The sequence below is a fragment of the Neoarius graeffei genome, chromosome 15 (assembly GCF_027579695.1).
Source record: "Neoarius graeffei isolate fNeoGra1 chromosome 15, fNeoGra1.pri, whole genome shotgun sequence".
NCBI classification, from domain to species: Eukaryota; Metazoa; Chordata; class Actinopteri; order Siluriformes; family Ariidae; genus Neoarius; species Neoarius graeffei.
Genome location: NC_083583.1, coordinates 19,362,834 through 19,387,374, shown reverse-complemented (window position 1 = coordinate 19,387,374; position 24,541 = coordinate 19,362,834). Strand labels below are relative to the sequence as shown.

General features: G+C 40.6%; 1 protein-coding gene across 1 annotated transcript in view; it reads right to left on the bottom strand.

The window, feature by feature from the left end:
* parvab (parvin, alpha b) overlaps window positions 1-24,541 on the bottom strand; it is a 54,889-nt gene that overhangs the window by 7,964 nt on the left and 22,384 nt on the right. Inside the window, exons 2-12 of the mRNA XM_060940961.1 lie at window positions 24,066-24,155; window positions 23,753-23,823; window positions 19,464-19,566; window positions 19,216-19,356; window positions 18,922-19,037; window positions 16,664-16,722; window positions 15,881-15,900; window positions 11,579-11,640; window positions 11,429-11,497; window positions 5,866-5,967; window positions 4,599-4,671 (exon numbers count right to left, since the gene is read on the bottom strand). Coding sequence (XP_060796944.1) covers window positions 4,599-4,671; window positions 5,866-5,967; window positions 11,429-11,497; window positions 11,579-11,640; window positions 15,881-15,900; window positions 16,664-16,722; window positions 18,922-19,037; window positions 19,216-19,356; window positions 19,464-19,566; window positions 23,753-23,823; window positions 24,066-24,155 — 906 coding nt within the window. The remainder of the gene's footprint in view (window positions 1-4,598; window positions 4,672-5,865; window positions 5,968-11,428; window positions 11,498-11,578; window positions 11,641-15,880; window positions 15,901-16,663; window positions 16,723-18,921; window positions 19,038-19,215; window positions 19,357-19,463; window positions 19,567-23,752; window positions 23,824-24,065; window positions 24,156-24,541) is intronic.

Below are 24,541 nucleotides of genomic sequence, written 5' to 3'. Positions count from 1 at the left end.
CTAGGTTAAAAATTTTAACCCAGGTCAAAAAAAAAATCACCTAGGTTGAAATTTTTTGATCTGTAACATCTACAAAACCCAGACAATGTTATCAACACCGCAGAAAGAAGGATTTGCCTCTCTGGCACCCGTAGAGGTGACCATCTGATATATAACAAGATCAACTGTGAGCTACTGCTCACTTATGTATCCCCCCGCTCTCGCTTATATCAGAATGCAAGCAATCGAAGGAATAGGACACTTATTATGAAGGTTGACTTCAACAAATAATTAACCCTGAAACAAGTAAAGAGCAGTGTTCTCAGGTATTTCAAATAACATCCTGGTAAACTGTCATTTTGAAATACCATTTTGCTTCTTGAAATAGCATCAAAATCCACCCTATATGTTTTGTAAATACATTCAGTCGGTAAACAGGAAGTCGATGTGCGACATACCTGAAAACGGTATACACGGTATAGAACCCCAAGCTGAAGCTCAGTACCAAATATCGAGCAGTTGTGATTTGTAGCTGCTGAGAAAAGTGTTATGAAAATTTTGTAAATCCACGCTATATGTTTCGTAAATACATTCAGTCAGTAAACAGGAAGTCGATGTGCAACAGATCTGAATATGGTATACACAGTATAGAACCCCAAGCTGAAGTTTGGTACCAAGTACCAAGTGGCTATGATGTGTGGTTGCTGAGAAAAATGGTGTTTTGGACGGACAGAAATACGGAGATACGGACAGAGGTAAACCAGTATACCTCCTTCCTTCGAAGTGGGGGTGTTAAGTGCAGAGCTGTAAAACACACAAGGGATAAAAACTAACCCAAGGCTAGCCATCGCTACAGTGCCTAGGAGGTATGGGTATTAAATAATCCCCATAATGTCACAAATGAGAACAGTTTCCTTCTAGCTTTGGAGGGCAGTACACCCGTAGCTCTGACAATCGTTCCAAGCTGCAAAAGCTTGCTCAGGTAGTTTAATAGTGGTCAGGAAAGAATGTAAAAGGGAATAACTGTTGAAAGATAGCAGTATTTGCTGTGAATAATAAATTGCATTTCTTACTACGTGGCCTTGTTGTGCATACCTGCACAAATACAGTGAAAAGAGATGGAACAAAAGCCTTTTCTCCGGACTTTTTGAATGCTCTTGTCATAGGCATGCATTCGTGGCAAATATCTAATATGAAACCAACTTTACTGCAGTAATAATAACAAGAGAAACATTATAATTACTCTGGGATACTGAGTCATAACTTCAAAAAACTTTAATAAAATAATTAATTTGTATTCAAATAGTAGATGCAGACTTACACAAGTTTAATACTTACCCTTCAGTCATATTATTTCACACACTATCATGTTATTTATATGTTTTAATGTACATAAATCAGAGCCTTAGAGGCTCAATATCTTAGAAACTGGATCAAGCCATGTTTGCTTACAAATGCTTATTGGTGAAGTACATATAACTGCAGCCCACGCATTGATTAGCTTCCCAGTCATTAGAGTGCAGCCATGTTCATGATATAATAACAGTGAAATGATACACATGGTAATTATTATTATTATTATACATACAGGACACTTTTTCACTGGAATAAAAATATTCTATTCCCTTCTAGTGGGTTTCATTCATTTGGTCAGTGTTGTAGTCGAGTCACTACATTTTGAGTCCGAGTCCAGTCTGGAGTCCCCAGTGTTCAAGTCCGAGTCAAGTCCAAGTCATTAAAGAAAATTTCGATTCGAGTCCACTATTGATCCGAGTCAAGTCCGACACAAATGCATTTTTTCTCACTGCACGAGAAGTCTGTATTAGCAAAGCGGACAATCCTAGGGGCGTTCTCTCCAGGCATTTTAACACCATTAACGTTAGTTTGTTCCTGAACATGACGTATGAACAGGTGAATGTGCATTCTCTTGCACAAAATTAGTATAAAAATTAATGTAGATATAAATATCTTATGCCAAATTATTATGGCATGTTACAAAAAATAAAGAAAAAATCCGAGCCACTATTTTCAATTTACAAGTCCAAATGCAGTTAATGCACAAGTCCGAGTCCAAGTCGTCAGTGCTCAAGTCCAAGTCAAGTCACAAGTCCTTAAAATTAGGGCACGAGTCAGACTGAAGTATTACAAGCCCGCATTTGGTTTGATAGCATGCAATATTGTTAGCATATCGCTTATCCTACGTGTATTACATCACTCTACCCAATGGAGAATGAAGGTTGAATAGGGTTTACGATATTGTATGGTTGTCAAGACAACATGACGTCACATGTCGGAGACATAAACTTCCGCACTAGCAAGCGACTGTGACAATTTGTAAATGAGCATGGCCACCAGGTTTGCTTCGTTAAATACGGAAGATTTTGGGAGAATTTTGAAAGAGAAAGACGCACTGAACACCCGAAAAGAATGTATAATAATAATAATAATAATATTGGATGGCTATTTTTCATGGTATATCAGATATATTCCATTCAGCTAGCACGATATTGAACTTGTCTTCAACTTGTTCAATATCATGCTCGCTAAATGGAGTATATCTGATATACCACTCAACGCCAGCCGATATTATTTAATTATTACCATAAACTGTAGTCGGGTGTTGCCAGGCAACATGGCTTAACATTTTACTGCATATTCAGACTTCTAAAACCAGTCACAGTATCTGGTAGTGTTGTAGTCAAGATCACCTAAATCGAGACCAAGTCATGACCAAGAGCAAAGTGTGTCGAGACAGAGACAAGACCAAAACTTTGAGGGGTTGAGACCAAGGTAGGGCAAGATTGAGTCAAGACTAGATTAGTGGGTGTGAAGGGGGTGGGGGAGGGGTGACAGCCGTTAACAGAAAGAAAAAATTTTCTAATTATCAATGAGTCACATTACTGGTTGTGTTTGAAGCAACAAATTTACATCCAATTAGAGTAACGATGTTACCAAATAAATTACACAATGTAGAGGCAATTTAGTGAAATCTCCACAGTTCTGGTCTTGAAATAAAATCCAGAGTTCTCGATAGATAGTTTTCACTGACGTCACGGCATTCCGGGGAATGCCCTCCAGCCGCCATCTTGTGGGGCAAACAAAACGGACCATCGCCATTACCGGCTACGTTATCTCGGACGAATTTATGAAGTTATATAGTCAGTTTTCGAAAATAAAGATCAATGTCGGTAAAATCAAGCAAACAGAAGTATATAGATACATTAGACGACATCTCACGACAACGGTATGCAGCCAAACTGGCCTTGATTGGGGGAATTGACCCCTACGAAGTGGACAAAGATGCATTTTCAAGTGACTATGCAGGGCTGCCAAAGCCTGAAACTGCCAAAGCCTGCTCCAAAGCCTGAAACTGACTTCATCAAACTTTAAAGGCTGTCTGATATATACAACTTTATATATTCACAGCGCGCCTTTTGTCGGATGCCGCCTTTTTCACGGCTGAATCGCGCAGATCCGATTTTTTTTTTTAGGGGGGGCATTGGAGTGTCTGACTATAATTTCAAAATAAATTCTGTATTAAAATTACTAAATAAGCAAATCCGTAACAGTCCATGAAACAGGAAGTATAAGGATGAGAAAAAAACAGTTTAAATCGCAAAGCTGCACACATTTGCGCAGTCCTGCACACTGCTCGGGCTGCACAAATGTGCGCAGCTTTGCGATTTAAACTGTTTTTTCCTCATCCTTATACTTCCTGTTTCATGGACTGTAACTGATTTGCTTATTTAGTAATTTTAATACAGAATTTACTTTGAAATTATAATCAGACACTCCAAAGCCCCCCCTAAAAAAAAATCGGATCTGCGCGATTCAGGCGGCATCCGCCAAAAAGCGTGCTGTTTGCATCCCAAACACAAATCAAATCATAAAGAATAGACCTCAAATGTTTTTCAAAAATGACTCTTGCGTGAGTGAAGTGACAAGTTTCAAATAGAAACGTGACAAACGAGCGATATTAAGTGTACATTACAATGTAAACGTACACTCAGAGGTTCCAGTTAGGCATTCTCCAGATATTGTTCACATGATGTTTTGGTTTCCAAAAACAAACTTAAACACAATTGATTGTTTATTTAAACAACTTACCACTTATAAAATGATCGGAGCAGACTTTGCTGTGTTTGGAAGGCTGATAATCCTTGCGGTTGATTCTCGCAAGCCATAGATTTCTCCTTTGTATGCTGAGTTTCTTTGTTTGCTCGCCTTCATGCTCCCGTACAGTGGGAATTCCATAAAAGCTCCGCTTGACTTCATCATCTGACCTATTACGACAGCCGTGAATACAACAGGTGTGCACCATTGCTAGCTTTAAATAGCCTGCTTGGGTTCTTTTGAAGACTTTGTCCTCACGCGTTACAATGTGTGCTCAGTCACCCGTACGGTAAGCTTGACCCGCAAGATGGCCGCCACTAGGGAATCCCCGACTCTGTGACGTCATGTGAAAACTATCTATATTCCGAGATGAAACCGAGACCTTAGCAAAGTGGTCTCGAGACCAAGACCGATCTCAAGTACTACAACACTAGTATTCAGATATGTATTTTGCTTGATGACTTTACAACTGATGTAAATAGCGGTAAGAAAACATTAACACCAACCTTCAGGCCTTGGCTTTGGCTTCTCCAAACCGCCATCTTGCATCAGTTCAAAGGAAAATGAAACGTTGTGCACCTACAATACAAAATTACAAACCTTGACCATCTTATGAGAAATTAAGAGCATAAATAATTTTCAACCATATTGTAAGTACATCTAGTCATCAGCTTCTTCCAGAGGACGTGTGTCCTTGGATTCATACATACCCTGTTGAATATGGAACACTTTCAGTCATAGAAAGTCATAGAAAGTCTCTGAGTCTACATTCATTCAGTCCAGTTCACAGTGTTATACCATACATTTCAACAACGCTGAAAGAATTATGAAATATAGTATGGTCCAAAGGTTTTAGTTCAGTATTAAATTGACCGTAAAATCAATTTTACTTCATATGAATAAGCATAAATAGATTTTATGCTTTTTTTCGGCCAGCGGGGGATAAAAACATGTAAGATCCTATCGCACAGTTAATTTTCTTGATCTCTAAAAAATAACACCTGCCATTGGCTTACTGAGCGTAGTATTATAATTGCTAAAACATCCATGTTTTTTTCCATTTCTTTTTTGGTTTGTTTCCTTGCTGTTTAAGGAAAAACTTTTTTTCCTTCCTCGCTTTGACATGGTTTGTATGATTAACGACGGCTTCAAACAAAGAGAGTGATGACTGTTTATTCTACCAAATTGTTCATTCCCATCCACAAGCTAGCGCTCCCCTATCACATGACCACTACAAATCAGGGATAGTGAGGACTAACATAAAGCCACACACAGCATCTTTACTGTACCATACAGTCAGCTGTTCGTACGGCATCACAGGACAGGTAATACACTCATCGTAAAACACTATCTGCCTACAGTACATTTGAGATACATTCTACTCACCAATGCAATTTCACTAATAACACACTGATTGACAGGGGATTAGTTACTAAGCGCCAATTATGCTCTCTTGGACCCCTGGCCATGAATAGCTGTGGCATCGTAAGGAATTGATCTTGCAATCTCCGGGTGATATGATGAATGATTTTCTGTTATGCTACTCAGGAGCCAAACCTGCATTAAATTTTAATAACTGATAAACCAAAAATACGTCCTAATAGTGAAGGTTTATACCCTCTTGGAATATACGGTTAGTTTAACCTATAATGCACTTTAGCAAGCTTTTTTGTGCCAGGAAAATTATCTTTAAATGGCTGTATAGCTGTTTGCACTTCAGGCACACTGCATGATCAGACAGATTGGTGTAATAAACAGAATTAATAGCAATACCTTATGGTCAAAATTGTCAGGGGTGAGGAAGAAGTTGTAGAGAGGAACAAAATATCCTTCCAGGAGACCCATCAGCAAAACCAAGTACACGCCATCTGCAAACTATTACAACAGGATTATAGAGAAAAAAAATTATATATGATATTTCACAGTTGCATGAAGATATGAAATTTATCTTCGAGTGGTGAACATATTCACGAGTGAGTGAAGGGAACAAGTGAAAATATTTTCAACATGAGAAGATAAACTTCATATCTTCGCACCACCATATAATGTTCTTTATATTATATGGACACATCCACAAAAGAAAAGAACACGCAAGTGATTCAAAAGAATTTAAATTTTGAACCAGTTTGCTATTTTGACAACATGCGTCTAGTCAGCGGGAAAACACTGGGAGTGACGTCATCGGCGTAAAATATCAGGAATTATTATACATCCAGGACACTTTTTCCATGGAATAAAAACATGTATTCTATTTCCTTCTAGCGGGTTTCATTCAATTGGTTTGATAGCATGCAGTATTGTTCGCATATCGCTTATCCTACATGTATTACGTCACTCTACCCAATGGAGAATGAGCGTTGAATATGGTTCATGATATTGCATGTTGTCAAGACAACATGATGTCACACGGCGGAGCTGATGCAAATATCCAATGAGAAAGTTTTCTGCTGCGGATGTGCACAATCATTTCTGTCTTTGCCAGGAAAGAGAAAGACACGTTGAACACCCGAAAGCCTATGAAAACTTCATTAGATATTCTTCGTGCTTATTTACAAAAGAAAAACATACCAACGGACATTGAAAAACTGGAAAAGAGACACATCGGAGATGTAAAGCTTCTACACTAGTGAGCGACTGTGACAATTTGTAAATAAACATGGCCGCCAGGTTTGCTTCATTGTGTGGAGCTGTCGATGTTGATTTTAAAAGTAACGAAGTAAATTACACAGTGAAATGAATACTTAAATCTGAGTGAAAAATGCTGCAGCAAGCGAGTGTGGAAGAAGAGTCTGGAGACAGAAATCTTAGTTTCTCGGTCATTAGCCTGTGCTACTTGCTCTCGATAGCATTGGCTTAACTGCTTTATTAACATTCGCTAACACTACTGATGAACGCTACACCGGCTGGAAGGTAACTTCACCGCTGCGCTAATGGCGCTGACTTGCAGGTAAGCTAGTATTGGCCTTCGAGAATGCTGATATGAAGAGAGTGTGTATGTATTATAATAATAATAGAATAGAATAGAATAGAATAGAATAGAATAGAATAGAAAGCCTTTATTGTCATCACACAGAGTATAATGAAATTCAGAGCTGCTCCATAAAGTGCACACACACATAGAATAAAAAGAAAAGGTATATTCAAAATACAAAAACTACTATTGAACTACTAGTTACTATATACAGACACATTTGTATAGGTCCTGCATGGAGAATACACACAAGACAAAGCACAGTAGATAAAACCTTAAGGTCAAGTAAAGTGGCTGATAGTAGCAGCATCCAGTGGTGTGCAACCATGTGTAACATAATTACAGTTCAAGTATATTGGCATTGTAATAACAGTGTATACCTACACATATACACACACACACATATATATATATATATATATATATATATATATATATATATATATATATATATATATATATATATATATATATATATATATATACATACACACACACACACACACACACACATATACACACATACATATACATACACACATACATTGAGCTCAAGTATATTGGCATTGTTGGCATAATTGGCATATTGTGCATAATTGGCATTATAATAACAGTATATACATATATATATATATATATATACATACATACATATGCATGTGTATGTACATACACACACACAGCTCAAGTATATTGGCATCAATACTCCAGTAGTATAAGTAAAGTGGCTAGTGATAGCAGCATTCAGTGATAAGGTGACATTTGTATTGACAGTGCAAAAAGACATGATGCAATACACACACACACACACAAAGTTACCTTTTGAACAGTTCACAAGTAGGCCAGTTCTCAAAGCACCAGTTCCTCAGTGCAGGCTGGAGTTGAGTATGGTGACTGCTTTAGGAAAGAAGCTGTCCCTGAGTCTGTTTGTTCTGGCCGGTATGGACCTGTATCGCCTGCCAGAGGGTAGCAGATTGAACAGATGGAAGCCAGGGTGGGTGATGTCCCTTATGATGTTTTTTGCTCTGTTCAGACATCTAGAGTTGTAGATGTCAGTTAAGGAAGGCAGAGGGCTGCCGATGATCCTTTGTGCAGTGTTGGTCACCCTCTGCAGCCTCTTCCTGTCAGCCACTGTGCAGCTAGAGTGCCACACTGACACTGCGTAGGTCAGCAGACTCTCTATGGTGGAGCGGTAGAAGGTCACCAGCAGGCTTGTGCTCAGTTGCTCCCTCTTGAGCACTCTAAGGTAGTGTAGCCGCTGCTGGGCCTTCTTGACCAGGGCTGACGTGTTGGTTGACCAGGAGAGATCAGCAGAGATGTGGACACCCAGGAATTTGAAGGTCTGCACTCGCTCAACACGCTCACCGTTGATATACAGGGGGGCAGGGGTAGCGCTGTTCCGCCGGAAGTCCAGGATGAGTTCCTTTGTCTTAGAGATGTTCAGTGCTAAGTTGTTGGTTGCACACCACCTCTCCAGGTTCAGGACCTCATCTCTGTAGGCCTCCTCGTTCCCCCCTGTTATCATCCCCACCACTGTTGTGTCGTCAGCGAATTTGACGATGATGTTCTCTGGGTGGGTTGCACTGCAGTCGTATGTGTAGAGCGAGTACAGGAGTGGGCTCAGCACGCAGCCCTGCGGTGAGCCAGTGCTGAGGGTGCGGGCAGATGAAAGGTGGCGGCCCAGCTTCACCTGTTGTGGTCGGTTGATTAGAAAGTCTTTGATCCAGGAGCAGGTGGATGATGGGAGCCCGAGGCTGGTTAGCTTGGGGATCAGGATGTCCGGTATTATGGTGTTGAAAGCTGAGCTGTAGTCGATGAAGAGCATTCTGACATAGCGTCCTTGTCTCTCCAGATGGCTCAGCACAGAGTGGAGAGCAGTGGCTATTGCATCCTCAGTCGATCTGTTAGGCCTGTATGCAAACTGGTGGGGGTCCAGGGTGGGGGGGAGACAGGTTTTTATGTGGTGCAAGATCAGTTTCTCAAAGCACTTCGTTATGACGGGGGTGAGTGCTACGGGGCGGTAGTCGTTGAGGCTGGCTGTGGGTGACTTTTTGGGGACCGGGATGATGGTGGCAGACTTCAAACAGGTCGGGACGATGGCTTGTTCCAGTGACCTGTTGAAGATGTCCGTGAAGACCTGTGCAAGTTGGTCAGCACAGGCCTTGAGCACCTTCCCTGGTACGCCATCTGGGCCAGTTGCCTTCCTGGGGTTTATGGCCCGGAGCACCCGTCTCACATCCTCAGGCTCGACCTTCAGAATGAGCGGGGGAGTGCCAGTGATTGCTGTCGGTTGAAGTGGGGGTTGGGGTGGAGTGCTGGGGGGAGGTGTGAGCTGTAGTGGCAGCTGGGGAGATGGTCCGGGGGGTGGTTTGGCTGTGTGCTGCGCCTGAGCTTCAAAGCGGGCGAAGAAGCTGTTCAGCTCCTCCGCAAGTGCCGCATCTGAGTCCCCGGCTGACACAGCACAGCCCCTGTAGTTTGTTATTGCCTGAATGCCCTGCCACAGCTGCCTGGGGCTTGTCAGCTGCTCCTCAATCCTTCTCCTGTGGTCCGCTTTGGCTGCGCTGATGCCTTTCTTCAGGTCGGCCCGAGTCCTACTGTATAGCGCTCGGTCGCCGGATCTGAAGGCTGCATCCCGGGCACGTAGGAGTGCACGGACCTGGCCGGTCATCCATGGTTTCTCATTCGGGAACACCTGAATGGTCTTTACCACGGTGACCGTGTCAATGCAGTGCTTGATGTAAGCCAGCACTGCATCCGTGTATGTGGCCAGGTCCTCGTGATGGAAAACTTCCCACTGTGTTCGTTCAAAGCAGTCCTGGAGTCGGGGGAGGGCGTCGTCAGGCCAGGTGGTAATTTTCCGTCTTTGTGGCTTTGATTGCCGGCTGAGAGGGGTGTATGCGGGGGGTAGGAACAGGGAGAGATGGTCAGACTGACCGAGGTGGGGGAGGGGAATAGCTCTGTAGGCATGTTTAAGGTTGGAATAAACATGGTCCAGATTATTTACTCCCCTCGTTGCACACTTAACATGTTGGTAAAATTTAGGCAACACCGTTTTGAGGTTTGCCTTATTGAAGTCTCCTGCAATGATGTGCGCGCCGTTTGGGTAGGCTCGCTGGTGGTTGTTAATGTTGTTTGCGAGCAGAGAGAGAGCGGTTTTGACGTTAGCGTCCGGTGGTATGTAGACTGCAGTGATGATAACAGCTGCTAGCTCCCTCGGCAGAAAGAAGGGTCTGCATCTTACGGACATGAACTCTAGGTCAGGAGAACAATGCTTGTCTAAGACTGTACTGTTGTTGCACCAACCTTCATTCACGTAAACACAGAGCCCCCCTCCTCTGTTTTTCCCGGAGTCGCTATTCCTGTCCCATCTGTGTAGCGTGCGGCCTGCTAGCTGCACCGAAGCGTCGGGGATTAGCGGTTGTAGCCATGTCTCCGTTATAATGATTGCACAGCATTCACGAATGTAGCGGTTACCAGCAAGCTGTAGTTCCAAGTCGTCCGTTTTGTGTACCAGGGATCTAGCATTGGAAAGATAGAGGCTTGGTAGCGGAGGTTTGAGTGGCTGTTTCCTGAGCTTGTTCAGCAGGCCCGCTCTGCAGCCCCGTTTTTGCTTCCTCTCACGTCTCCGCCTTCTTCCTCTTCCAGACCCGATAACAATCCACGGAGACCCCGGTGCTCTCGCTATCTCCTCCGGAATGTTGTGAGCGCGATGAAAGTCGTTTGAAATGATCATTTCTTGCCGAATGCCTATGTCTATCAGATCCATATGGGTGTATCTTGTGTTGAAGTCCGTAGGTGACGCGAAACAAACAGTTATAACACACAAAAAATACAAAAACGTGCACTTGAAAGGAGAGCTGTAAGCCGCTGCGTCCTGACGCGCCGCCATCTTAACTCCTTAACAATAATATGGGCTGGCTTTTTTCATGGTATATTAGAGATATTCCATTCAGCTAGCATGATATTGAACTCCTCTTTGACTCGTTCAGTATCATGCTAGCTGAATGGAATATATCTGATATACCACTCAACAACAGCCAATATTATTTAAATATGTCACTCAGATCCGCGATGTATTTCATATGAAAAATGCAAGTTTTTCAACACTGCATATCTTCAAGCCAGCATCTGATTTTCTTTTTATTATATCGACACATTCACAAACAAAAAGTACGCAAATTTATCAAAACAATTCATCGATTTCCTCACGAGTGACATATAGAGATTTATGTCACAGTTTTAGTTCTCCATATGGAGCCCGTATGAAAAATACGAGTGGTGTATTTCCCAGTAAAACACGTGTGTCCATATAATATATGTATAATATTCTCTGACATTGATGGTTGGCATTTGGTCAGCTGTTACCTGTGTGTCCAGCTCAGACACCTCCAGGTTCAACTTGTTTAAGTGCTTGTTCACAAATGTCAAAAGAGTCTGCAAGAGAGACCATGTGGTTTAAAATAGCCTTCAGATATGACATCTGTTTATGAATTCTAATGAATTGAGCATACGTACTTTTTTAACCACGTTCAGCTTGTCTGGTGCATGATCGAACAAGGTGTCGAATGCATCACGCTCTGTGTGTGAGAGTGCAAGAACACACTGATTGGTTTATTCTTCTTCGGTGTTAGAGACATTTACAATTAGCTTTGTGTTGGTAGTTATGGGCTGTGCTCAGAGCTCAGTAGTAGTGAGCAGTTAATCCAGAAAAGGTGCATATCAATATTCAGATCTCAAATGTACAGTGAATATAAAAAGTGTACACACCCCGTTAAAATGATGTTTTTCTGATGTAAAAAAATGAGACCATGATAGATCATTTCAAAACTTTTCCCACCTTTAATGTGACCTAAACAAATCTGTTCGGGGGGAAAACATAAAAAATATAAAACATACAATAATCTGGTTGCATAAGTGTGCACACCCTTAAATTAACACTTTGCTGAAGCACCTTTGGATTTAATTACAGCATTCAGTCTTTTTGGGTTCACACCTGCCATCAATTAAAATGACTCTGATTAACCCCAAATAAAGTTCAGACATTTACTCAGTTGCATCCTCCAGCAAAAGCCAGCGTTCACAGAGAGCTTACAAAGCAGCAAAGGGAGCTCATGGTTGAAAGGTATCAGTCAGGAGAAGGGTACAAAAACATTTCCACGGCATTAGATATACCATGGAGCACAGTGAAGACCGTCATCAAGAAGTGGAGAAAATTTGGGACAACAGTGACATTACCGAGAACTGGACGTCCCTCCAAAATTGATGAAAAGACAAGACAAAAACTGGTCAGGGAGGCTGCCAAGAGGCCTACAGCAACACTGAAGGAGCTGCAGGAATTTCTGGCAAGTTCTGGTTGTGTACTACATGTGACAACATTCTCCCGTATTCTCCATATGTCTGGACTATGAGGTAGGGTCAAAAAAAAAAACATCCAGGCCCGGCTAAATTTTGCAAAAAAAAAAAAATACATCAACTCTCCCAAAAGCATGTGGGAAAATGTGTTATGGTCTGATGAAACCAAGGTTGAACTTTTTGGCCACAATTCCAAAAGGTATGTTTGGTGCAAAAACAACACTGCGCATCACCAAAAGCACCCCATACCCACGGTGAAGCATGGTGGTGGCAGCATCATGTTTTGGGTTTGTTTTTCTTCAGCTGGAACAGGGGATTTAGTCAAGGTGGAGGGAATTATGAACAGTTCTAAATACCAGTCAATTTCACCTCAAAACCTTCAGGTGTCTGCTAGAAAGCTGACGATGAAGAAGAATTTCAACTTTCAGCATGACAGTGACCCCCAAAAAAGTTTTGGAACGGCCCAGCCAGAGCCCAGACCTAAATCCAATTGAAAATCTGTGGGGTGACCTGAAGAGGGCTGTACACAAGAGATGCCCTCGCAATCTGACAGATTTGGAGCACTTTTGCAAGGAAGAGTGGGCAATTGCCAAGTCTAGATGTGGCAGGCTGATAGACTCCAACCCAAAAAGACTGAACGCTGTAATTAAATCAAAAGGTGCTTCAACAAAATATTAGTTTAAGGGTGTGCACACTTATGCAACCAGCTTATTGTACATTTTTTATTTTTTATGCTTTCCCCCGGGCAGCACGGTGGTGTAGTGGTTAGCGCTGTCGCCTCACAGCATGAAGGTCTTGGGTTCGAGCCCCGGGGCTGGCGAGGGCCTTTCTGTGTGGAGTTTGCATGTTGTCCACGTGGGTTTCCTCCGGGTGCTCCGGTTTCCCCCACAGTCCAAAGACATGCAGGTTAGGTTAACTGGTGACTCTAAATTGACCGTAGGTGTGAATGGTTGTCTGTATCTATGTGTCAGCCCTGTGATGACCTGGCGACTTGTCCAGGGTGTACCCCGCCTTTCGCCCGTAGTCAGCTGGGATAGGCTCCAGCTTGCCTGCGACCCTGTAGAAGGATAAAGCGGCTTGAGATAATGAGATGAGATGTTTTCCCCCCAAACAGATTTGTTTCTTTTCAGTTGAATTGTACAGGTTATAGGTCACATTAAAGGTGGGAAAAGTTTTGAAATGATTTATCGTGGACTCATTTTTTTTACATCAGAAAAACATATCATTTTAACGGGGTGTACACTTTTTCTATCCACTGGAACTATACGAGGGGCGACTGATAAATTTTGAGCCTTACCCAGAAACAGTGAGGGAGACAAATTAAGTTCAGTCTACATAATCTGCCAAACATCATTATTATGCTACCCAAGTTTCTCAGTCCTAAGGCTTTTTGTTTCCTTTTTGCGGGCTCTGAAAGTGGACGCACTTGACAAGTATTGTGAAAATTCAGAAACTCGAGAACTGGTCTGTGATCAAGTATCTTCACTTGAAAGGCATCTGAGATCCATGAGGATATGGTGAACACACTAGGGGAAAATGCTCAGGCGTTTGCCCCAATCAAATGTTGGGTCAGAGAATTCAAGCGTGGCAGGGACAGCCTCGAAGATGATCCAAGGTCAGGGTGGCCATTAACTGTGACCATACCAGAGAACCTTGACGTTGTTCTCAGGATGGTTATGGAGAATCAGTGGCTGTCATCTTGTCAAATAGGAGACAGTTTGGGCATGTCCCAGGAGCTAGCCGACAACATTCTGAGGAACGAGCTTGGCTGTGCGCTTGCTGGGTGCCATGTCTCCTGACCCAGGAACAGAAGCGCACACAGTGTGCCCTACTCTGTCCACCAACGATCTGGAACCCTTTGAAGCTGATCCGGAAAATTTCCTGGCTCGATTCCTGGCAAGATTTTTATTGGCTATGATTTCCTGGAGGCTCAAAACTTACCAGTCCCCCCTCGTAGATATAACTTACGGGCTATACAGAGCGTTTAACAAGAACCGTGCACATATGGTGGACTTTCAGTAAAAGAGAGGCATGTCTTAGTGTACATTATTATGAAATTGGACACTTTTCTTGTACAGTGTTAACTCAAGCCAGAATCTGTTTCCAAGTCCAGGTTGAGGTAATTACCATTTGTCGTGCTGAAATTTATATTTTGGACTATGAATTTACTCAAAAACCTATGAAATCCCAAGAGGCCAATATTAAAGGTAGACTGCCTTTCAGATTTTTCAAGTTTAGGTCATAAAAAGAATTTTCCCCGACACCCAATTATTTTTGTTTAGTGGACCAAAAGCTACTGAATTCAAATCACAGACTTCCAATTTTATTAGTTTATTTTTAATAGAACAATTAATGAATTTAGGGCCCCGTGGCCCTAAATTCTCTGCTATTATTTCTTGCTTCACCGTGACGCAATCCAAGATACTACGTCTTGCATGATGTGGTGGGCTTTCCCTGTTCATGCAAGGCATTGTGGGATACAAATTTGAAACCGGAGAGAAAAATGAAGGATGCTAATGAAACATGAAAGACCAACTCCAGTAATGGAAAGCAAGAAGAAAAGACGCTATGTTATATACGAAGGAAAGGAAACGCAAGACCAAACTAATAAATATCGGCGGTCAGCAAACACCTCGGTGTGATCAGCTGTTCATTTAGCAACAGAATGATGGAACTGTCAGCGCATGGTCAAGGTAAACCTGTAGATGGCAGTAATGAAACATTGTGGATGCCAGCTGCCGTAAAACCCAAAAGAAGAAGACGACGATGCCGAAAGGTAAATTTGTACATGTGCACACCGGACTTCCTCTGTCTGCTTGACTGAATGAAGCGAGCGATTTCATGCACATTATTTTCTCGGGAAATAATCTCCTCAAATTAAATAATTTCCCAGCCACAGAAAGGCCTGTTTATTTATTTATTTATTTTAGATATTACAGAAATAAACATATATCACAATGACCAAATTTCAGCGGGAACTAAATTTCACCGGTTTTATGAAATCGAAAGGCCGTCTACTTTTAAGTTCATCAATATATCAAACACTTTCTTAATATATTTAGACAACTGAAAATAGCATCTTAAAAATATGATAAAATCGCCTACATACGATGCATACATTGTTTCATGACCTCAATAAAGTGTCACATGGTCTCATTAAGTTGTGCACACGATTAAAAAATTAGAAATATACAATATCATAAAGCTAAATAATAGGATGTACTGGATGAAGTGCTATTTTATAAGCTGCCAAATAATGGGCATGGAAATCATGCTGTTGCATTAAATCTGGGAGGCGTGAACTATACACTAATGATTTGCATAATTTGAATCGATGTCAGTGGATGTGTAACCCAAGTCCGAATACTTTCCCCGTGTTAAGTACTGATCTAACTTTGAGACTTAAATAGTCTCTTCTGAATACAGCCCAATGAGATGTTTCTGTGAGTCATGTATGATACAGACCATGCCTTCCAGAAAGTGCCCTGAAAAAAAAAAAAGATACAGTTCAGTTTAAGATGAAAACATACAGGGAAATGTAAGGACCTTATTATTATGTGGTAGAACATTTTAAAGCAAGGAAGACCATAAAAAGGCAAAGAAAAGGTTAAATAAGTAAAAGGACAATCACACAGAGATAATTTTTAGGATTCTGGCCTGGTGGACATCTGCCTACCAGTGCCTCGTCTTCACGCTCAAATCTGCCTGGGCAGAGGCATGCTACGGCAGCTGCTGCCCACATGCCAGGCAGCAGCCAAAAGCCCTGAGCCCTTCCTATCCGGGCAGTTGATTTGTGCCCACTGGAGTGCTATTAATCAGAGCTCGGCAGCAGTGGAGATCTGGCAGGAGCAGAGCGCTGGTGCTTGGGCCCATCTCGCCACAAAGCTGCTCATCAGCAAGGAGATCCAACTCCACACCTCTCCCCTGCTCCTTCCCCAGGGTCTGGCATGTCACTGCATGTTTCTCACTTTTCAACTCTACGGACACTTTTAGGTTCCAACAATGAGACAGGCTGATCTCCTGATCTGATCTCCCACCCTTTCCAAAAATTAGCAATAAATATTAATACGAGGGATATATTGCTACGTTCAGCCGTTTGTCACCCTTTTCTCAATCTTTCCCTACCCGTCATTTTTTCCCCCTGGAGAATCTAATTTGTTCTTTTGGAAGATATCAGCAGATCCCGTTTCACTTGCACAGCTGTGGCCGGGTACTGAGAGGAAAAAAAAACCCACAGTAATGACATACTCGGTATTGCCAGTAATTTCCTCTAGGACTTGCTGAGACTGAAGGATGCCCTCACGTTTCTGGGAAAAGACAAAATGTGAGTAAATAATGAGAAAATAAAAGCAAACAAACAGTCTCATTAGCATCATTAATGTGCCAAGATACTGCAAAACTTTTATCAACCTTTACAAAAAAAAGAAGTTTATTCAAGTGTACTTCTTTTAAACTAAAAATAAGGGAGTATGCTTTCAGTTTACTTTTTATTTACTTATCAGAGATATACTTAATAAAGTTATACATAAGTACACTTGGCTTATACTGAAAAGTATATAGAAAAGTCTAAGTATATTAAACTTATACTTAAACTTTTGATCAAGATATCTCATCTCATCTCATTATCTCTAGCCGCTTTATCCTTCTACAGGGTCGCAGGCAAGCTGGAGCCTATCCCAGCTGACTACGGGCGAAAGGTGGGGTACACCCTGGACAAGTCGCCAGGTCATCACAGGGCTGGCACATAGACACAGACAACCATTCACACTCACATTCACACCTACGCTCAATTTAGAGTCACCAGTTAACCTAACCTGCATGTCTTTGGACTGTGGAGGAAACCAGAGCACCTGGAGGAAACCCACACGGAGAACATGCAAACTCCACACAGAAAGGCCCTCGCCAGCCCCGGGGCTCGAACCCAGGACCTTCTTGCTGTGAGGCGACAGCGCTAACCACTACACCACCGTGCCGCCCTGATCAAGATATACTTAACAAAAGTGTAATAAAGTTGTGCTTATCCTTTTGATAGTAGCCTATAAAATACTTCTTTTTCTACACATATTGGCTTCTTTGTGATATACGGCAGCATGTTTTAAATCCCATCTTTTAAACCTACACGTACCATAAGTTTGTGGTCAGCTAACTTAAGAGTAAACAGTGTTGGAACTTAAACTTATCTTTAATGTACATAGTGTTATTAACCCATAAAGAGACAGATAAACATTTCTCTTATTTTATTTGCCAACAAATTTGAAAACAAAGGTGAGAACATTGTGACAGACTTGAATCATACTGACTGTCGTTATACGCCATCACCAAAATACATCTGAACTTTTACAATTTCATTAAAAAAAAGTCAAATTTCAACAAAGGTGTTTTTTTTATTTCTCCTGAGTGGGATAATAAATTTTTCTTTCTTTCTTTTTCTTTAGAACTTGGATGTCAATTTCAGTTGTCACTGCTATGTTTTTATACTTTGGCATTTAGTACAATGTTTCTTTAAATTTTGATTTTTAAAGAAAATGAATATATTCTTAATCCTGAGTATCTGTTGTTATTTTGTGAATTCTTACCTTTATAACTTCATTGTAACTTAAGGTACAAAACTGGTAGTGTGCATGAGGTAAGGGTTCAAGTCAAAGTCAAAGTCCTTCCCACGCCCAGTACCTGGTATTCCTAGGCAGTCTCCCACTCAAGTACTAACCAGGCCCAACTCTGATGGTGGCGCATCGGGCGGCGCCGATCTCCGTTTCCGTAGCCCTCGGCCTCTCGCCTATTACATAGCTAGGGTTACAGTGGGGGGCTAGTCCTCTGGTAACCACGAGAGTTTAACTCCCCATGCACATCTGTATTGCAGCGTGCCTTGCCAGATGGTAGTGGGTACCATTTTTATGATGGTCTTTGGTATGACCCGACCGTGAATAGAACTCACGATATGACGTAAGGGTTAGGGCTAGAAAACTAATAGTATGCCTAGAAGGGTATACTTCAAAACTAAAAAGTGGACTAGATGTATATAACCAGTAACTAATAGTATATTTCCAATATGCTATAAAGTATACTTTTATAAACTAAAAAGTGGACTAGAAGTATAAAACCAGTAAACTCATAGTATATTTCCAGTATACTATGAAGTATGCTTTTGTAAACTAACGAGTGGACTACAAGTATAGAACTAGTAAACTATTAGTATACAAGTTTACTTGTGGTATACTTGCAGTACAAAATAAAAAATACTAGTTGTATACTCAAAGTTGACTTCTCTTAGACTTAAAGTATACTTTTTGTCAACTAAAAGTGGGCCGATTTAGTCCCAAGAAGTATTAGATTAGTTTATTTACAAGTATACTGTAAGTACATTGATATCAGTATACTTGGTACACAAAAGCATACTTAAGGAAATATACTTTAACTTTACTTAAGTATACTTAATAAAATGAACTTGAAGTATACTTCTTTTTGATAAAGGAAGTCATATAAGAAAAGCCAACTGAACTACGTACCTGAACCACGACTACTTGTATAGACACATGGTCTGGGAGTCGGATTGGAGCGCGGAAGTGCTGAGACAGAGCCACCAACAAGTGAAGTATGGCGACTATGCTCTTGGCATGTATTGCTGAGAAACAAAGTAAAGATGGAGGCAAGGTTATAATATAAATGCTTAAAACAACAAATCTAATTTAAAAAAAAACCCAAACAGTTTTTACACACAATGTTGGTCTTCAACACGAAACCAGACAAAAACCCGAGTAGGCATGCTGCAACTGATTAATCCAAAACATGAATCTATTTACAGTCAATGTTCCATTTGATGTTCCTGGAGGACACTTTGAGTGTGTCATTGATCTTTTCCAGGACAGTCTGTAGCTTCTGCTTCTGGGCAATCTCGGACTGGGTAACCTCAGCGACATTAAGCTTCTCTCCTTCCAGCTTCTCTAAACAAACAAGAACAAAATAACAAGCTTCCTTTCCCATCTCAAAAAGGGGTGAAAAAAAGAGGGTGGGTTTTTTTTTGACTGCTGCACCAAAGTATGATTTTTACCAAAGAGCTTCTGAAGAACCTGTCCATCATAAAGGTCCTCGGCTAGATCTTTGACGATGATTCGTTCTCCTACTAAAACATCATTGATCCAGTCGATGAGCACCTGTATCAGAGGTCATGTGCGTGTTAGCTTCACAGCCATTCAATCCCTTTGGTTAACTCACACTAACTAACGACAGAGTTTATATAATGTAAGAATTGCATTAAGTAATTTCCTGTAAGTCTATCTATCTATCTATCTATCTATCTATCTATCTATCTATCTATCTATCTATCTATCTATCTATCTATCTATCTATCTATCTACACTGTAAAAAAAGAATAGTTGAGAATACTTGAAATTTCAAGGCAACAGTCTGCATTAAGAATTTTATGTTTTGCCAATGATGTGCCCATGATAATCCAAACTATGATAAAACTGTTATCTTTATTAAGAATTCTTAATTAAGTTAATTTTCAATTCCTCATTCTGCCAACATAGATTTCTCTTTTTGCTGAACAGTGGCATTCACAGTAGTACAAAAAGGCAATTGAGGTTATCAGACTTTTTTGGGGGGCTTTTTTCACCTTTATTTGGATAGGACAGTGTAGAGACAGGAAATGAGCGGGAGAGAGGGATCAGGAAATGACCTCGTGTCGGAATCGAACCCAGGTCCCCGGATTTATGGTATGGCGCCTTATCCACCTGAGCCACAACGCCATACCTATGATGTGGGTTTTAAAAACTTTATTTCAATATTGAAGTTTTGTAATTGTGTAGAACAATGAAAAAAGGCATGTATAGTTTAATGATAAATTGTGATAACTTCGGGGGTGTCGTGGCTCAGGTGGATAAGGCGCCATACCATAAATCCGGGGACCCGGGTTCGGTTCCGACCCGAGGTCATTTCCCGATCCCTCCCCGTCTCTCTCTCTTTCCCGCTCATTTCCTGTCTCTACGCTGTCCTATCCAAATAGAGGTGAAAAAAGCCCCCCCCAAAAATTGTGATAACCTCAATTGCCTTTTTGTACTACTGTGAATGCCACTGTTCAGCAAAAAGAGAAATCTATGTTGGCAGAATGAGGAATTGAAAATTGACTTAATTAAGAATTCTTAATAAAGATAACAGTTTTATCATAGTTTGGATTATCATGGGCACATCGTTGGCAAAACATAAAATTCTTAATGCAGATGGTTGCCTTGAAATTTCAAGTATTCTCAACTATTTTTTTTTACAGTGTATCTATCTATCCACATTCACTGGATATGAGCAATTGCGCGCTCTGATTGGCTACTCTATTACTAGGATATCAGCTCATATACCATGAGTAGAAAAAACAAAATGGCGGAGTGTGTTGCTGAACCAACCGAGGACGAAATTAAAACTCTACTCGAAAACAAAACCCTAAAAAATACAAAAGAAAGAAACAAAATATGGAATAAAATTATTCCATGGTAAGAATATATCTTTTGTTTTAATTTTTCAAGAATTATTATTATCGCGTTTTTCACAAATTGCTCCTGTCATTTTGCCGGTTTGTTTACATTCGAAGCAGAAATGATTTTGTCAGATGTTTTTGTATAAAGTTTTTATTTATCAAATTTGCAAAAAATAAAAATGCTCCGTTTCTCAAAATCCAGTGACTGTGGATAGAATAAAACAGTTATTCCACTCAATCTCATCGTACATACGGTAGCTTAGAGCCAACTCGGTACTATGCGCCTCGTCAGCCATCAGCTCATGTACGACTCGATTTCGTGGGATAACTGTTAAATATATCTAAAGAATAAAACATGAAGATGTGCAAAGTTTTTTTCTAGTTATACCACAGCAATTTGCCCACAAGTACACATTTTTAATGACATTTAATGTCGTGGAACATCCACAAAACAAGTATATAACAGCTATAACCAGCTTCTCTTTTTTCTCTTTCTTGACTAAATAATAAGACATGAAATGTTTATTAGCTTACAAATAAACCAGAAAATGCAAAGCCAATACCCGAACCTAAGGTCACAGCTGCACCTCTGACGGTTACAATGTGCTGACACTTGAGATTCCTTCCAAAAATAAAAGTCTCATTCCGTCAAGGTGCACAACAAAAAACTATTTGTCCTAACATCAGGAGAAGTTTGTATCCCAGTGGGTGATGTCACAGCCATCCGCGGCCAGGAGTATAGAGAGCAAAAAAATGGGAGGGAACTTATACTCTCTCTACTTTGTCAATCAAAAAGACACTAGCCATTTGTGAGTTTGCGAGAATTTGTGTATGCAGAAGAGGGTAGATAGCGCTTTCCTGTAAGTATTTCGCTGTCCTGTGATGCAGCAGTTTCCTTCACGTGGCTAGTGTTATAGAAATCAACACTTTCTGGCCAATCAGAATTGAGAATTCAAAATTGCTGTGGTATTTAAGTTATTCCATGAAATCGAGTCGTACATGAGCTGATAGCCAATGAGGCACGTAGTGCCAGTTTAGCTATAAGCCATGTACAATGAGATTGAGTGGAATAACTGTTTTATTCTATCCACATTCACTGGATTTTGAAAAACAGAGCATTTTTATTTTTTGCAAATTCAATAAATAAAAACTTTATACAAAATGTCTGACAAAATCATTTCCTCTTAGAATGTAAAAAAAAAGGTGAAATGACAATAGCAATTTGTGAGAAATACTATAATAATAATAATAATTCTTGAAAAATAAAAAAAGAGATTCTTATTATCAAATACTTTCATTCCATATTTTGTTGCTTTTTTGTATTTTTTGGGGTTTTGTTTTCGAGTAGAGTTTTTATTCCATCCTTGGTTGGTTCAGCAACACACTCCACTATTTTGTTTTTCTCTACTCATGGTATATGAGCTGATAGCCTAGTAGTAGAGTAGCCAATCAGAGCGTGCGATTGCAATTTATGAGGAATAGCAATTTGTGAGAAATGCTATAATAATAATAATAATAATAATAATAATAATTCTTGAAAAATAAAAAAGATACGTTCTTACCATCAGATATTTTCATTCCATACTTTGTTACTTTTTTTATTTTTTGGGGTTTTATTTTCAAGTAGAATTTTTATTTCGTCCTCGGTTGGTTCATCAACACGCTCTGCCATTTTGTTTTTCTCTACTCACGGAATATGAGCTGATAGCCTAGTAGTAGAGTAGCCAATCAGAGTGCGCGATTGCTCATATCCAGTGAATGTGGATAGAATGAAAGGTGTTATATAATTGTGACTGTGCTTATCACACAGCAAAATCCCCAGTGTTGAATCAACACAGACAATTATTATATATATCCAATTGGACGCAAATGAATTCTGAAAGCGTTAAATCAGCATTCTAGGTGATAAATCAACAATAGGGATTTTGCTCTGAGCAAGTTTTTAAAGGTTCTGACTGCAAAGTCATCTGAAATTTTCAATTGTTTTTATTATGCATGGCATTTTCCTGTGTCTCACAAGACACAGGAAAATCATGTGGACGAGATATGATCGTTTTGATGTGCTGAGGGTCGCTTTCCTCCATTTTGAGGTAAACAGTACGGCCCTATGGAAATAGCCGAACGTGAGGAGCTTTAACCAATTAGCATAACTATGGAACTGCGTCACACCAAGACGGCGGCACACGGAAAACATCGTGACTCTGCATCGACCTCAGAGAGTTCTGAGTCGCAGGGATGTAATTTGTGGTTGACATTTGCGAATAGATCCGTGAAACAGAAGACGAATATATCTTTTCTCTGTTACTGCTTTTGTGTTACTGTTTCTTTCTCTGTAAGATCAAAACATTAGGTGTATAACTCCATACTCGTTACCATGAAGTCGAACCCACGCGTTCTAAACCTAAGATAGCTAAGCGCTAGTGAGAATGGTTTAGTTATCGGTCCAGAAAAATGACGTCATCTAACCTTACTCCATCTTGCAGTTGCACTCATTAGGCAGGCTTTCCTTTTCTTTTCCGCTGAAGGGAGAGCTGAGTCCGCCATATTTGTCCATGCCGACTTGTTTTGGTTAAAAGTGGGTCAAACACACCCCATAGTGGTCACGTGATACTGTTGCTCACTTGCTTCGGAATCGTAAAATGCGGGACGCTTTTTATCTCGGCAAAACATTTACACACAGGGTACACGGTGTGTGCAGCAGCGAAACATCTCGAAACTCCAACAGCAACAGAAAAAGAACATTTTACCCAGAATTCAACTTTGCAGTCAGCACCACCTTTAAGTAATGAACAAAATTGTCTGAACAATTCAAACTCAGGCTGTTTATTATGATAAAGTTTATGACATTTATGACAACAAAGCCACCACACCTTCATGAGCTCCTGGAGCTTTGGGTCATTTCTCGAGTTGGGATCGACCATTGTCCGAACTTCATTCTCCTCTTTGAAAACAAAGGATGCACACAGTACTTTTTAGGCATGTTATTTGGGATTATTTATATCAATCTGGCAACCTATTTTGTATTTATTAAGCAGTCGTTTAGACACAAACTACCTCTGTAGTATTCAAAATCGAATAAATTAGCATAATTAACCTTGCTAATTTATCCACATTATGTGTTGGTATTGCAAGAGAAAATAAAGAGAAAGTGAGATTTTTCATTCTGACACTGCGAAATGTTACCCAGCATGGTGTCCTCAGGATCCAGCTCAAACGGAGTCGGACTCAGGGGAAGGTTGATTGCATTCATGCCCTCTTCTTGGAGCTCAGAAACTGTAAAGAGCATCAATAAATGATAAGATGCTGTCCTTGGGGATCAGCTACACTCCTAATATTATTACAACACCCAACATTACATTAAACCACAAGCATCTTTGGGTTTTCATTGACCATTTTGGGAATTTTTGCTTTCATCAGCTTTCAACAGATGGTTACATCATGCTGTTTCTGCATGTTTCATTATAATAAGGGCAGCTAATAGAGAGTAGCAGACACACCATCTCGCAGCAGTATGCTCTGTACTAGGCTGTGCCTCTCATCATTAGTGGTCAGTGATGTGGTATTGGTTTTAGCAGAGGGAGGCTGCTCAGAGTGCCATATCTAATGCTATGCATTCAGGCCTAAACACGTCTGGGTTAACCAAAGAGCTACGATTCAGC